The following is a 15,228-nucleotide window of genomic DNA, read 5'->3' as shown; positions in this document are numbered from 1 at the left end:
GTTCTACATTTTTCAAAGTAATTAATTGAAGGTATAATAGGTTAAAAACTCTCTCCTCCCTCTGCCAATCTCGCTCGCCTCTCTCCTCCTTCTCTCAATCTCGCCCGCCTCTCTCCTCCCTCTGCCAATCTCGCTCGCCTCTCTCCTCCTTCTCTCAATCTCGCCCGCCTCTCTCCTCCCTCTGCCAATCTCGCTCGCCTCTCTCCTCCTTCTCTCAATCTCGCCCGCCTCTCTCCTCCCTCTGCCAATCTCGCTCGCCTCTCTCCTCCTTCTCTCAATCTCGCCCGCCTCTCTCCTCCCTCTGCCAATCTCGCTCGCCTCTCTCCTCCTTCTCTCAATCTCGCCCGCCTCTCTCCTCCCTCTGCCAATCTCGCTCGCCTCTCTCCTCCTTCTCTCAATCTCGCCCGCCTCTCTCCTCCCTCTGCCAATCTCGCTCGCCTCTCTCCTCCTTCTCTCAATCTCGCCCGCCTCTCTCCTCCCTCTGCCAATCTCGCTCGCCTCTCTCCTCCTTCTCTCAATCTCGCCCGCCTCTCTCCTCCCTCTCCCAATCTCGCTTGCCATATATACAAATGCATATGTATAATATACAATTATCTAACCTATATACATATACAATTCACATTTCTCCCACTCTTTGCCCCCTCTCTCTCCCAGTCTCGCTCGCCTCTCTCCTCCCTATAACATATAGCTACTAATTGTAATTATCAAACTATAGCTATGGAGAATAATTGGGCTATTTTTGAGTGGCTATATGTGAAAGTTCCCCAAAAAAAATTGTCTTTTCTTGATTTGTTAAAATGGACAAGTAATTAGAGATAACTATAAAAGAAAAAGTGGATAAGTAATTAGGGATAGAGGAAGTACTTTGGAATTCAAATATCTTGAGTAAACATGCCAAAAAGTGAGGCATCATTTCTTTTATGTGTGATGACAACATAGTACTAATATACAAGTAGAATATGATGTTGCTTAATGAGTTGAGATCCCAAAGTAAAGTTAAGAATATGCCCATCATTTGGTCAAATCAACAAGTTTAATTTCAAAGCTAAACACTACTACTACTTAAAGACAAAAAGAAAAGATCAAGCTTATAATTTTTGTCATCTTCCAATCTCAATTGTAAACCACAAAGCTAGAAATAATAGAAAGATCACTAATCCAACCAAAAACCATTCTTATCATCATTTCTCTAAGAGACATTCTTATCGTTTGACAAAAAATTATTAAATTTAAATTTATTTTTGGATTTTTTATTCTGCCATAACATTTATATTTCAGAATGAATGGCTCAATAGTTTTAACCTTTATATCTCTATCATTAAGTAGGTTATATATTGTGCATTTAAAATTATAAATTTGAAAATTAATATTTATTAAAACAAATAATAATTTCTTTTACATATGTATCTTATGTTATTATGTTTCAATGGCTTGAAATGACCATAAGATAAGAGGAATATTCAAGTCCTATAGATTGGAGCCACAAATATTAACGGTGCGTATGCTTTGGATCTAGGGCTTTTTGTCACGTGCTACCATGTTCTTTTTCTATATCCTTCATTTTATTTTCCAAGAATTTAATTTATATAGTTAGAGGAAAAACAAAATAAAAATAAAAATTGCTATGCAGGACAGGACGGGAAGAAAAGAATATTATATAAGGCAGGGTAGATTAAAGTCATTGTGGGTTAAATTGAATTCGGAAACGCCCTGCCCCGCTTCATTGCTATTGCGTAGGTTTTACTTTTTATTTTTTACATTGATGTTTAGTATTTGTATGGAGTTCACCTAATACGGGTTCATGCACTATAAAACTCATTTTTGAGATCGACACTTTCATCAAAAGAGACTTGCGATTAAAAATTGAAGGAATCTCAACCGTCAAAACTTATATTAATTTTGTGTGCAGGGTTCTAATACCAATGAGTTCCTCTTTTCTTCTCGTCTCCAAAGTTGAAAACAAAATCAGCTAAAGAGTTTTGAATCATATTTGACTATTTGGTCACACAAAATATTTTTAAAAAAAATTGAAATAATTTTTCACTTTATTTAAAAATTAGTATTTAGCTATATAAAAATCCAAAATTCAATTTATATAATTATATTTAAAATTTGAAAAAATAACTTATAATTTACTGAAGTTATGAAACTTCATTATTATTGTTGTTGTTTGAGGTAACAAAAAATATTAAACTGATAAACAAAAACTTAAATTTGTGTCTCACAAGATGCACTTTTTTATTTCATAATTTAGTGGACCTATAGCACTACATGATATTTACTCCTAGTACCAAAACTGTCATTTATCTAAGCTTTTTTATATACTCCATATAGAATGTCCACAAGTTTAATCCAACTTCTTGTCATTATCTTTTTTTTATTATTCCCTATATATATATTCTGCATTTGCCAGAATTGTGTTTGTGTACGGCTAAATTATTTTTATTGAATTTCTTCAAAAGAAAATAAGTATCTTATAATACTTTCAATTTAATTTTTTTTTTGGGCACTATACCAAACAGTACTACTATGATTCAGTTATGAAAAGATTTCCTGTATTTCAAAAACAAAGAACTACACCCTTGTACTACGAAAATTCTATACTGACATCTTTTATAATATACGCTACAATTATCGTTCAAATATCATTTTAGTTGTTTATTTATTCTTTCGTTTTCAAATTATCTTAAATATACTCAGTTAGATGAAGTTTCATTAGTATAGAATTTTCATAATATAAAAGGTTTAATTTTTTTTAAGAATAGGGACAACATCATAGGTGTTGTAAGTGAAGATCTTCATAATATATGGGATGTAACTCATGTAAGTATTTAATTATAAAATACATGAAATTTATCCGTAATTGGGTTATAATACAAAGGTATTTAGTATAGTTAACCCTTTTTTAGATGATTTGTTTATCATAAAAACAAAGAAACCATGTTAGAAGATTTGTACGATACCGTCGTATTAACAAGGATGACAATTAGGAGGTCGTACGCAATTTTTATTTATTTATATATACGCTAAAACGCATCGTTTGATAAGTTGAAATATCACCATTATCAACTACCATAGTTGTTACGTTGCTACTAACCATAAGCAATTATCACTACCACAATCATTATTACTATTACTGTCAATCATAGCAATAGTTATCAACGTGTCTGACATCATTTACAATCATCAATATCAACCATCATTACCATCAATCACTATTGACAGTCACTATTATCAATCATACAACTATATTGTCAACTGCAATTATCGTTCACCGCCACGATTAGACATTACATATCATTATAATATATCCATCACCACCACCGTCCGCCACCATCACCACTACTTCCTACGATCAACATCGATCATCCCAATTATCGGCACAAAAGGATTTGACAATTAGATACTTTGGGCCAAGTTGAGTTTGTTGTATTGCATTTGGCCCAAACATAAGATGGTCCTCAAATTATTCTGAAATCGACATTTTACATTTTTATTTGATTTTTTTTTGTTTTCTAATAATATTAGATTTAACATTTTTATTTTTGGATAAAAAATTGATATCAAAAAAATTAAATGAAAGAAATAGCATTTAATTTTATTTTATTTTAATTTTTGGTTTTGACGATTATGATTTATGGTTACAAGTGCAACACTGGTAAAGAGGAAAAATACCAAAAAGTAAAAAAGACAAAGCAATAAGTTAAAATTAGCCGTGTAAATCTAGTAAATGGAGTACAAGGGTAAAGCCGTGGGGTAACTTTCTGACTTGAAAAGAAGAGAATCCTAAGAAGCACCTTAAATGAGAAAATAAATGCATTTCTCTATCAATATACAATGACATACCTAGTCTAGTGTCACGAAGCGGGGTTAATGTGTATCTTCTACATCTTCATATCTAAGACCATGTCCTTGGTGAGTTGTAATTGTGTCATGTTCTATCTAATCACCCCTCCTCAATACTTATTCGGTCTACATCTGTCTCTTTTGAATCCATCCTTAGCCAACCTCTCATACCTTCGCAATGAAACATTTGTGCATCTCCCTCATCAGTCCAAATCATCTCAACCTCGCTTTCGCATTCTGTCTTCCATCAAAGTCATACCCCAAAAATAATGAATGCATTTTTATGATATATTTTGTTGCAATTTTACAAAAAGTAGGATTAAGTTTTACGTACCATCTATCATTCTCAAATGTGTCCTCAGTAAGATTACACTTAATATGTTATTTTTGTTGTAATATATACTATGATAAAATGAATGTTTCTTTTGAAATTGCTCTGAAAACTTTTACCAACCAAATATAAATGCCAATATTTATTAGATTTTTTTTTACTATAGCATATAGTACATAATAATTTTCGTAGTATTAATTGCCCTAGCCATTATTCTGATTTCTGAATTTGATTTCATTTCCAAACAAGTACTACCCTAGTAAATGCCTTGACCTTTTAGAGCCAAGACATAAATGAATAATCTGAACGGCTTTAAACTTTTTCCCCAAAGTAGGTCATGTAATTGCATAACTATTAACATCAACAATAAATTTCTCATTTGAAAGTTCATAACGTTTTAGGATTCAAATAATTTTTAGGGAAGAAGATTATCAAAAAATTATATAATATATATAAAATCGATCTTTTATGAATATATAACAGATGTTAAACTTTTTGACGAAAAATTATTTCTTTGCCACTACCGACTTCCAATCTACATTCACTTGTTACAACTTGCAACACAATTGAAACTACATTTACAAATAACTTAACACCACTTCATTGGGAGAGATCTTATTATCGTTTCCATTTTTAGAATTATATATACATTTCATTTAAACTTGTCGAATTACGATTCTTTTCTAAATTTTGTATAAACACAAAATACTTTGTGCATCTATCTTTTTAAGATCGTTAGTGTCCTGATTCATAATAGGTGAATTTTGCATTCACAATTTCACACGGTTGCTATAATATTTCTTTCACGATATAACATAAAAGTCAAATTAATTTCCCAGATTTTTCATAATTCAATTAAACAACTATTACATATTTTACAATATAGTAATAGTACTTGTCATCAATCTTTTGATAATTTTAAAATTACTTTTCATTTGAAATAGATAAGCCTGGTGGGGCCCACATTCGAAAAAACCTGACAAACGAACAAACCGTTAAGTGGTAGAATTGTAATTAAATTGAAAAGAAGGGGTTAAAAGTGAACACATGTCGAAATTATGAGACTTGCTTTGACAGATTTGAGCCGCCCGAAACAGAGCTCAAACTCCAATGGGAATTGGCTTTTCTGCCCAAAGACAAACAAATTATCCCATTTGCCCCCCAAAATGACAATCCAATCCCTATCTTGTTTTAAATTTCAAAAATTCACACTATAAGATCCGTTTCTTCTGATTTTTTTCTGTTCCTCTCACCAAAATGATAATTATTTGGAACTTTTTGTTGAAAATTACTTGTCACTGCTCTACATGATTTTTGAATGATTTTATAGATATTCTCCACTTTTGAAATTCAATGTTTTTTAGTTAATGATATTATTATTTATTGATAGATAAGTTATCAATTAAAAGTAAAGTAGTAGATTTTCGTTATGATCTTAATAAATACGTTATTATTATACCAATAATCCTCTTATTTGAATTGGTGTTTGAAATCAATATATCTCTAAGGGGACCATCACAATTCCTCTCTATTGGAGAATTAATATATCTCTTATTAAATATATGTATATCTATCTTTCTAGCATAGGTTTAGGTTCAACGTGAAAATAAAATGAAGCACCTAACAACACAACTTCAGAGTTCAAGAGTTATCATATCAACACTTTCATGTAACACTTTCGCCATTCAACAACATTTGTCCTTGAATACAAAACAAATCACATCTCTCCATTCAAACAACACTAAATTTTTTTATGTCGAGGTCTCGAGTTCAAATTCATGCAGAAATGAAAATACTAAATGATTTATTTTCATCTGTCTTAAGCTTTGTTGGATAGATTTACTTGTAACATATGCCTAGTGAAATGGTAGATATTTTTAACTCATAAGTTGACATAAAAAGGGAGAAGGGTATAATGGTAAAAGCAGAAAAAGTTTTTTCTAACGTTATATAGCCCAACCCAATCGGACCCGCCCATACCCATCTTTTCAAAAATTCGGATCCTTCTGAAAATAATCAGTCGCCGCTACCAACAAGTCTCACACTACTTACTGCTAAATAGTACTCCTTTTTTCTCTGTCTTTTCTCTTCCCAAATCTCCATGAATCGTTACGTCTCTTCTCTTCTTCTCCTTCTTCCAATTCTTTCTCGTTTTTCTATGCACTGACTAGGGCTTTTTCCTTCTCCATTATCATCGATTCCAGTGTTTTTTTTCCCTTCCATATCTCGTTCCTCAAGGTCACAGTCGCTGTGTGAAAAATCACGCTTGAGTTTGTGTTTCAAAATCGACGGTTATCGGAAACTGTGCGATGGGAGAAATGGAGGAAGATATGGAGGATATGGTTGAGTATACGTTTACAGCGGTGGAGATTGACCTCGATTACGAGTTTGATGCACCTCGTTACTTTGATTTAGGTTGTGAAGAGGCTTTGCCTGAGACTTGTCAAGCTGAGAGTTGGTTTGAATCTGCCGGAAGCTATCCACCTTCTCGTGAGTCTTTTTTTTTTCTTTTTTTTTTTGTTTCCGGTGCTAAATTTTGGTGTTTATTTGATTTATTAGAACTTGTATTTTGTTTTCCTGCAATTTCTAGCTGTATTTGTTAAGGAACTAGTGTTAAAACGTTTTGATTAGACCTTGCATTTTTTGTGTTCTCTGCATTTTTGCATCGAAGCTGTTTGTGTATGATTCAGAACCCGTGACTCACAGTTCGCTTTTTAGGATCAACTTCTTCTGGTGCGATGATGCCAATGCTATATTTCTCACGTTATATATTTTGTATTTTTTCGCTTTTTTCCGACAATATTTTAGCTTTTTCCTGTTCATCTTGTTTTGAAAATATTTATATTTTTCTAACTAAGGTAGTAAAAACTTAGCCTGGTGCAACAAGCTCTCGCAATGGACTGTGTGCAAAAGCGTGACCACAAGTGTCTATTGTAGGCACCTTTAGCTGCATTTCTGCGAGAGGCTATTTACATATCTCGAACCTGTGACTTTCTAGTGGCATACTTGTGATAGTATATAGGAAAATTGTGTTTTTTCACCTCTTTTTTTTTTTTTTTTTTTTTGGAAATTTTTTGTTTAGAACTATGTCTCTAACTCTCTGCTATGGGAACTATGTTCTAATGAAAAGAGCTGGAATCTCATATATACTATTTTCTTTGATGTACTGAGCATTATATGACACTGTTTTCTTTCTGGCTGTTCTTTGCTTTCATTTTGGTAAAGACCTCCTAACATTCCTTAGGTTACGTTATTCTAGCAAAATTTAAATTTGGATTGTACGCAACACTTGTGTTATTGTTTATGGAATACTATGACTGATAATACATTTGTTCTCTGTTATTCAAGCTTTTGTCACTAGGTTACTTTCGAAGGAGGACAGTTTCCTGGAAAACATTCATGTATCTCCGAAATCCAAAGTTGTGAATATGAGTTTGTCTGATAGTGATTCTGATATTGAGGTTGAGCAAGAGGTTCCTGCTGTAATGCAAGGTGTTTATTCTGCCTCTTTTATTTTATAACTCTTATCTTTTACTTGAATTTTGTGCTCTGCTGTTATAAGGGAAATGTATTATGTTCCTTCATTGGTGTTGAGCATTTGCTTTTAGAAGTTTATAATCAATTTGGTTATTCCATATTTTTGCATGTGGAAGTATCCTATTGACTGAAAATTTACTGAAATGCAAGCTAGTTCTTGACATTGATTGTGACTCTTGAGATAAGTAGAAGGTAAAGCTTATAAGAGTCTAAGGGAATGAACCGGGAAATTTATCACACATGGTCCTTCTGCTTGATGTATTTTTCTGTTTCCCTCAAAAAGATTTAGTGTTTTTCCTAGTTGTTTACTTTAATTATAAGCTGGCTTTCGTGATATGCCACAACTTTCTTGTACTGATGTTGATACTAGTAATTGGTATCATTCTGATATACTCAAGTTTACTGTCTGATCTTATTTTACAGAAGGCGAGGGCAACAATGCAGGAATTTCTGCTAACTTAGAAATTAGCAATGCTGAGAAACTTTTACATCAACTGAGACAGCTTCCTTCAGGTGCTTATCATTTCTAATTTGACAATTGTAAATGTCTGCATTTTAATGTTTGTCTTAAAGAACTATCTCTGAAATGATTAATATTCTACTCGTAAAATTAAGAATATGTTTTTGTTCTGTCATGGTTCAAGTTGGTTGCTTGAGTGATAAGTATGTGATTTGTGAATAGGCAACCATGTTACACTAGGTACACCAGTTTTGTCATGCAACCATGTAACACTAGATCTTGTGGTGTCTTTTAACTCTTATAGGTACACACTTATATTTGATGCCTTTGATTGGCAGGGCTGACTTTCTACAATCACATGGCTACAGGTGCCACTGCCACAAGAGGTAAAACCAGGTGCTCAGGAAAGCCATCTTGTCCCAGGGGCTCAACCCTCATGAAACCAACCGCAAGTCACTTAGCCAAGCAAAACCTGCCTCATCCAATAGGTGAATCGAGGTTGGTACTGACATGTTAAGATCTTTCTTCCTGATGCATGCATCATCTTGGAATTCCTGATTTTCTTCGCATTCTCTGTTTAAGTGCAGACCAATTTTTATTATTTTTAGTGTTTTAAAAAAAATTCAAGAGTGAGGATCTGTAAATCTTTAAACAGTGGGTCATCTTCTGTATGTGTTTTGTTGTTTTTCATATTCCACCTTTTGGTGAATGGGAATGACCTTGTTTGATCATACATCTGCTCATCACCGGCACTGCTAACTACTTTACTGGTTTGTGGTCTCTTTGAACACCTTTCTCTTGTATTAGGTTAACCACATTCTTGGTTGAGAAAAACGGAACCAGTTCAACTGTGATCGAGACTCAAGCTGCCAAGAGACAAAAGCTTGAGAGTGGTCATCTACGGAAGGTAGTTTTTGTATGTTCTGCCCTATGGATTTTGCTCCTTTTCCTCTGCATTATGCCATAGTAATCATGAGTCTCTTTATCTATTAATTGCTTCTTCCAATTTAGTGTTTCTTTTTACATTAACAGGATCAACTTTATGAATTTGTGGAGTTAAATCTGCTGCAAATTAATTGAATAGAATTATGATTTTAAGAATTTTTATGGGGGATGTATTACATGTTGGAATTCTAACATTTTTAAGTATTGGAAATGGGCTACAACAATTCTACACAAGGTTGATTCGTTCTCTCTGGAAGGAAAATACAACCCTTGCCAAAAAAGTAAATTTTAAACATTACTTGGTCTTCACATCTAATTACTTGACCAAGGTTCTTCTCCAGCTGTGCAATCTTGACAACAGCGCAAATGCTTCATCTCTTCCTTCTATTGTGTTCAAGTTCTGTTCACTTGTATATGGACTTTTGGCATCTCTCTAATGTTAGGTTGCTCAATTTTTAATGAAAAAATATCTTTTTCTGCATTACAGGTTGCCGAAGCGAAGCCTGTATTTAGTTTTGTTCACAAGGCACCTAAGCGAGTAAGTATTTGCTCTCCATTCTATTATCTATTTACTCAGAAAAAGTTAGGAGTCTTCCTCCTTGTACAGTTAAAGACCTTAAGTGGCTATCTGTTTCATTGTTTTGGTCATGTCTGTCCTTAATATTTTCCCTTCACCTGTGATATCTTTTGTTGAGTTGACCTTCCCTATACCTATAGCAATTTTGGTTGATTTGAGTAGTTCAAAGTGTGAGCTCCCATATTTTTTACTTAAAAGATGTCTGTAGCAATGTTTGCCTCAGTATTCAACCGCCGACCAGGTCCACTCTTGAGTGGCTGAATTATGTCTCTAGTACGAAATTATGCGTAATCCCTAGTCTCTAGAGCTCTGGGTTTATCAACCTTAACCATGTAGAACTTTTGGTGATGACTGGATTTTCTGTTGGAGTTCTGACACAGTTTGTGAACTATCTTGCAGGATGGAAAAGTTGATGGCAACAACACATTGGCGAAGCCCAGGATTACTATTCCTAGAGAGCCTGCACTTCAAACAACTCATAGAGCACAAAGAGCAAGGTTGGCCTCATTAACTGGTTTCATTTATCTTATCCTGTTTAAGATCCGTTGTCAACATTTTATCATGACATTTCAATTTCAGGCCAAAAGGTAGTGAACAAGCAGAAAATTTGCCGCCGACAGCTATACGTAGATTCAAAGCTCTTCCACTAAATAGAAAGGTTAGTAAACATAGCTTCTTTGAGGTAATTAACTCATCTGCATGTTATTGACAGCTGACTATCTCACAGATCTTTGAAGGTCCTTCTTTGCCTCCAAAAAGAAGTAATCCACAACTTCCGCAGTTTCAAGTAAGGATTCAGACCGGTGTCTTTGCTTCTTGTTCCTGTTCTAAGATTACCAAGTTCTATTCATATCATAGTGTCTGACCTATGGCTTTGATAACCAGTCACTTATATTCCATGAATTTTCATTTAACATTGATTGTAATCATAATTTCACAAACAAGTGAATTAAAATTTCTACCTTGACACTTTGGTTTTCAGGAATTTCACCTGAAAACATCAGAGAGAGCCGTGCAACATCGTTCAGCCGTTTCAACTTCTGCTGCCAATTCTTCTTCTACTAATGACAAGGTTACATATCAGTTCTTATCATGAGGAGTTCGTTCTTATGCACAAACACTCTACTCGATTTAACTTAAAGGCTGAACCAGTGAAATTGGATAATAATAGTGGCAACAACATCACAAGATTTGGAAACTTGTAGTGTTACCTTATTTTTGATGGCTTCTTCCAATGTGGTTTTTTCCAGCCTAAAATATTACATAAATTGCACTGTTGGTGAAGTCTAAGAAATGTACCCACCATTTTTTTTTTGGATTCTATCTGCTTCTAAATTTGAGTTTGATAAAATTAAGAGGGTTCATAAAGAAATTCGGTTATTTGAATTCAAATTGTTTGCATTATTATTACTGATTGATAAAATATTTTGTTGCAGGTGTTGCAGAAAGCCAGTTCTAATTCAACCATGGAATGTGGAAATAGAGAATTCAGAAGGTGAATGTTGATATCCTTGTGTATGTTGAGCAGCAGTAGCCTTTGTTGTTAGCATAACATTCTATGTTGTTCTTCTTATTACATTCTTTAGTTTATTTTTCGTTTCAATTTAAAATATTGGTTGTCAATGCTTGTAAAATGTACATTACTTTAAGGTTAGGTTGTGGGTGACTAAAACATGTGAACTTTTGTATATCAGAGTCAATCATGTAGAGGCTCCAAAGCAAGAAGAATCGGTGTCCACCTACAACTTCAAAGCTCTCCCCCTTAATAAAAAGGTACATTAGGAAAGACTGGGGAAGTTTTGATATATGGAGTTCTGGGAACTGAACTTTTTGTTTTATGTAGATTCTATCAAGTAAAGGAGACATTGGAGTGTTCCGAAATACCAAGAAGGAAACCACAGTGCCAATGGTAATCCAAACATGTCTAGTTTTTTCAGTGTTATTGTTATCTTTGAAGTTCCAATAATGACACATGAATTGTGCTTTGCCTCTGCCACAGGAGTTTAATTTTCACACTGTAAAGAGGATTCATCATAATCCACCAATTGATTTGTTTAATAAGGTTCGTATTTTTACATCTTTATGTTGATGTTTCAATTGTGTACATTGTTTGGTGTCTCTTTTTGGACACAATATTGCCACTATTACTACAAGTTTTTCTATTCTTGTGTTGTAGCTCATCAAATAGTTATTAATCTTTCTTGGTTTTTTTTTTTTATCAGCTATCTCTTATGTCTGAGCCCCAACAAGCTGCAGGAGTGCAATCGAAAGCACAAAGACCATCCTGCTTTCTGTCAAAGGTTCCATTTATTTTTTCATTTTCCTTTTCTGATCTTATTTAGTTAAGCATTGGATTTTTGATTTTGTATGGCTTTTTGTTACAAGGGTTCTAAAGAAAATAGATGGGCTTATTTCCAACAAAACCATGAGGTAAGCACTGTTTATTCCGTGGTTGCTAGCTCTTTCCATCTCCATTCATGTGTCTAATAGGCATTTCAAGCCACCAAAATTTCAGCATTATATTTATGAAGAACTTTAATCAGCTTACAAAAATAAATTCTTCTTTTTAAGATAGTACACACGGAGACCGGAAAACTAGCTGATCTCAAAAGCAAAGCCAATTTTGTTCGGTAGTGATGTGGGGTAACTGAAGTTTGTCAAGTCTCTAACACGATCAACAGGTACATGCTTTGCTTTCTTTTTTCTTTACAATCGAGAAATCTCCAAGGGTTTGAAGATGTGACATGCAATGTTACATCTTCAACACCTTGGGGGGAGTTTTGCTTTTTCTTCTCATATTATCCAACTCGATAGGTATTTTTGAATTCTTGTAGGTGTTTGGGCTTTTTAGGAACAAAACACAGCACATTTCTGGACGTTGATGGAACACCTTTTTGCTTGATTCAAAAGGCAGACTGAGATGATGTAGCAATGCCAATACATAGCAATTGTCTGAAATTGTCTAGTGCATTCGAATATATAGAAGTTTATAACTTTATGTAAAAATCACTTTCTACAGATGTAAACCATCAGATACGAACAGCAATGTTAATCCCCATGTGAATAAAAATGAGCAAGTTTTTGTTTAGTTGAAACTGTTCAGCTTTATCTTACTTTGGTTTTGCCTTCTATGTTAATAATTGGCTGATTCTTGATGACAGAATGCTTGAGAGATTAAATGAATTATGTATCAGATGTGAAAAAATTACAAATTTAATCGAATCCTCTTGGCTAATTTCATAGTTCAGACAGCTGGGATTACATTCTTACTATAATGGCTGCAGAGTAGGGAAGGCTACTTTAGACCTTTCGATTACGTTTTGCTCTTTTCTAGTCACTACATTTGTGCTCATCCTCAATGCAGCAAGACTTTGTTACTCTTGATTGCCTTCAGGACTAATTGCTTGATACCCTTATATATTGCTGCTAACTTGCATATTATACATTTTTATGCAGCGTGATTATTGATTTACAATCATTTCTCCTCCTCAGAGGCGCACTCTTTGTCTCCTGAGTTATGTTTCCCTATTGACGTGACAAATGAAAGAGGTGAATGTTTTGTCCAACGCTTCATCAAAGGCTTCTTATCCTTGCTGTATCTCTTCTTTGTTATGGCAATGGCGAGATCATTGGGGAATAAGGTTTTCCAAACGAAAGCATGCAGAAGGGTTGAGACGAATAATATGCAGACCATTGTTGTTGACATGAAGGAAAGGGCCAACGCCAGAGCCTTGGTAATGAAAGAAGGAACCTCCTCTGCATACTTTATGGTTGCTATTGAAACTGTGGTCATTGGAAAAGTATATGACCACCATGCAACTGAAAATCTGCAGATAGACAAGATATTAGTTCCAAGTTTTTATCAAAATTTTGAACTCTTGTGCTGTTTTCGTATTTCAAGGACAAGAAAGTTACTTGAATCCTGTGAAGAAGTTGGGACGTACAACCAATGATAAGTAGAGAAATAATGAAATGAAGTAGCACGTTCTTGCCAAGCCATCAAATTCATCATATATAGCACCCCAAGCAAGGCTGGCTGCAGCTGGAGTGGCAATGAACATGGAATAAACAGGGTGAAGTTCCTTGGGCAACGCTTCACTCGTTGGCAACCTTTGATATAATGTGACAAACACCACAAGGTAATGTGCAAAGCCAATCGACCACAAGAACTTTCCAGGCTCCTTCCATCCCACTTTAGCAGCCAAAATAGCTCCCACGAAATTCCCAATTACAGAGAGGTGAGATGAGGGGTTGGCTACTTTACAGAGACGTCGTTTCCCTCCTGACAGCCATTGGCCATAGATTTTGAGATTGAGGAAGAATATTGGGGCCATGAAGACGCACCAGATGGCAGGGTGAAGAGTTCCTGGTGCTGTTTTAGGTGGTGCACCAATAGCTAAAAACATGCATACAATCCATGGAGCACAAAAGAAGTTGACTCTCACTGGGTGAAAGTACTCTCTCTTTATAGCTTCAAAGTAAAGAGCACATTTGAACATGTAGGTTATGAAGACTGCAACTAGAACCCCCACGGCTAACAGCCAAACCGCGAAGTTAATGAAAAGTGGAACATGGAGGAATTTTGTGACAGGACTCAGAGCAAGAGAACGCCAGAGGATGGCTTGACTACTAAGGCCTAGGCAGATACCGAAGCAACCAATTGGGAACCTGAGTAGAAAAGGCCATTTTTCATCTTTTGGAAGAAGAATGTCCTCGGAATCCTGCAGAAAAGATTGTTATACAAACACCTGAGTTTAGCAACATCTATGCACTGACAGCACAAAAGATTAAATAGACATTTTGTTACATTCTACGTATCTTTAGTTCAAGACCACAAATTCAAAAGTTTCTTTTACTTTTTTAAACTACGTGTCAAGTCAAAACCAGACAAACAAATTGAACAGAGGGAGTACTGATAATTACCTTGACTTGATCAAGTTCAGGTCCTGTAAGGGCATCAAAGTATCTTCCAGCAGGTACACTTTTCTTGACATGATCATTAAGTCCTTCTTTAACATTATTGTTCTGAAGTTCAATTCCACTTTCTTTTCTAAGTGGTATCTTTGAAGATTGTCTAGCAATAGTTGATTTAGTCCTGAACATGTTGAAATCTCCTTTATTTCTTGCTTCAATACCAGTTGTTCCATTGACACCAAATCCTCCAAAACTCTTTCCACTTCTTCCGAGTATTTTTCGCTCATTTTTATCTTTAGATGTCTCTCCATTGAGTACAGAGAACCCTGTCTCTAGTGAAACTTGCCTGCTGAATTTCCTAGGAGGCCTTTTTATTTCTCTATTTTTCGTAGGCCTGTTGAATCGCGTGTCTGGTTTATCAGCTATGGTTGAAATGTTACTGTTTTCTTCATTGTGATCCTCTTCCTCTTCATCCAAGACTTCATTGATATCAACTAAATGATTGTTTCCTACAGAATTTGATCCTACATTCATTTTGCACCCCTTCTATTGTTCGCGATAAGTGGACGAAATGTAGTTATTCGCTATAATAAACTTGCATTTTTATTGATTTTCAAA

The 15,228-nt window shown here is 34.7% G+C and overlaps 2 protein-coding genes across 5 annotated transcripts; one reads left to right on the top strand and one right to left on the bottom strand.

The window, feature by feature from the left end:
• Positions 1–6,174: 6,174 nt before the first annotated feature.
• LOC102600111 (protein TPX2) lies at positions 6,175–12,792 on the top strand. Of its 4 annotated transcripts, none has more exons than XM_015303567.1 (18): positions 6,175–6,667; positions 7,526–7,669; positions 8,138–8,227; positions 8,543–8,672; positions 8,982–9,090; positions 9,607–9,657; positions 10,096–10,193; positions 10,276–10,354; positions 10,424–10,483; positions 10,679–10,768; positions 11,133–11,191; positions 11,391–11,469; positions 11,540–11,605; positions 11,696–11,758; positions 11,919–11,996; positions 12,082–12,126; positions 12,268–12,377; positions 12,531–12,792. In XM_015303567.1, the coding sequence occupies exons 1-17, from the start codon at positions 6,487–6,489 to the stop codon at positions 12,328–12,330; spliced, it is 1,485 nt and encodes a 494-aa protein (XP_015159053.1). In that variant the 5' UTR covers positions 6,175–6,486; the 3' UTR covers positions 12,331–12,377; positions 12,531–12,792. The 4 variants fall into 4 exon arrangements, with proteins under 4 accessions (XP_015159053.1, XP_006363707.1, XP_015159052.1 ...); XM_006363645.2 differs by having other exon boundaries at positions 8,513–8,672; positions 8,982–9,081; XM_015303566.1 differs by having other exon boundaries at positions 8,513–8,672.
• Positions 12,793–12,845: 53 nt separating this feature from the next.
• LOC102583824 (guard cell S-type anion channel SLAC1) lies at positions 12,846–15,228 on the bottom strand. The gene is made up of 3 exons (XM_006363680.2): positions 14,620–15,228; positions 13,612–14,417; positions 12,846–13,523 (listed from the first exon to the last, which is right to left on the bottom strand). The coding sequence occupies exons 1-3, from the start codon at positions 15,142–15,144 to the stop codon at positions 13,172–13,174; spliced, it is 1,683 nt and encodes a 560-aa protein (XP_006363742.1). The 5' UTR covers positions 15,145–15,228; the 3' UTR covers positions 12,846–13,171.

The sequence above is a fragment of the Solanum tuberosum genome, unplaced genomic scaffold (assembly GCF_000226075.1).
Source record: "Solanum tuberosum cultivar DM 1-3 516 R44 unplaced genomic scaffold, SolTub_3.0 scf00445, whole genome shotgun sequence".
Lineage (NCBI taxonomy): Eukaryota > Viridiplantae > Streptophyta > Magnoliopsida > Solanales > Solanaceae > Solanum > Solanum tuberosum.
The sequence above is the reverse complement of the archived record's forward strand: the minus strand, read 5'-3'. Positions and strand labels throughout refer to the sequence as shown.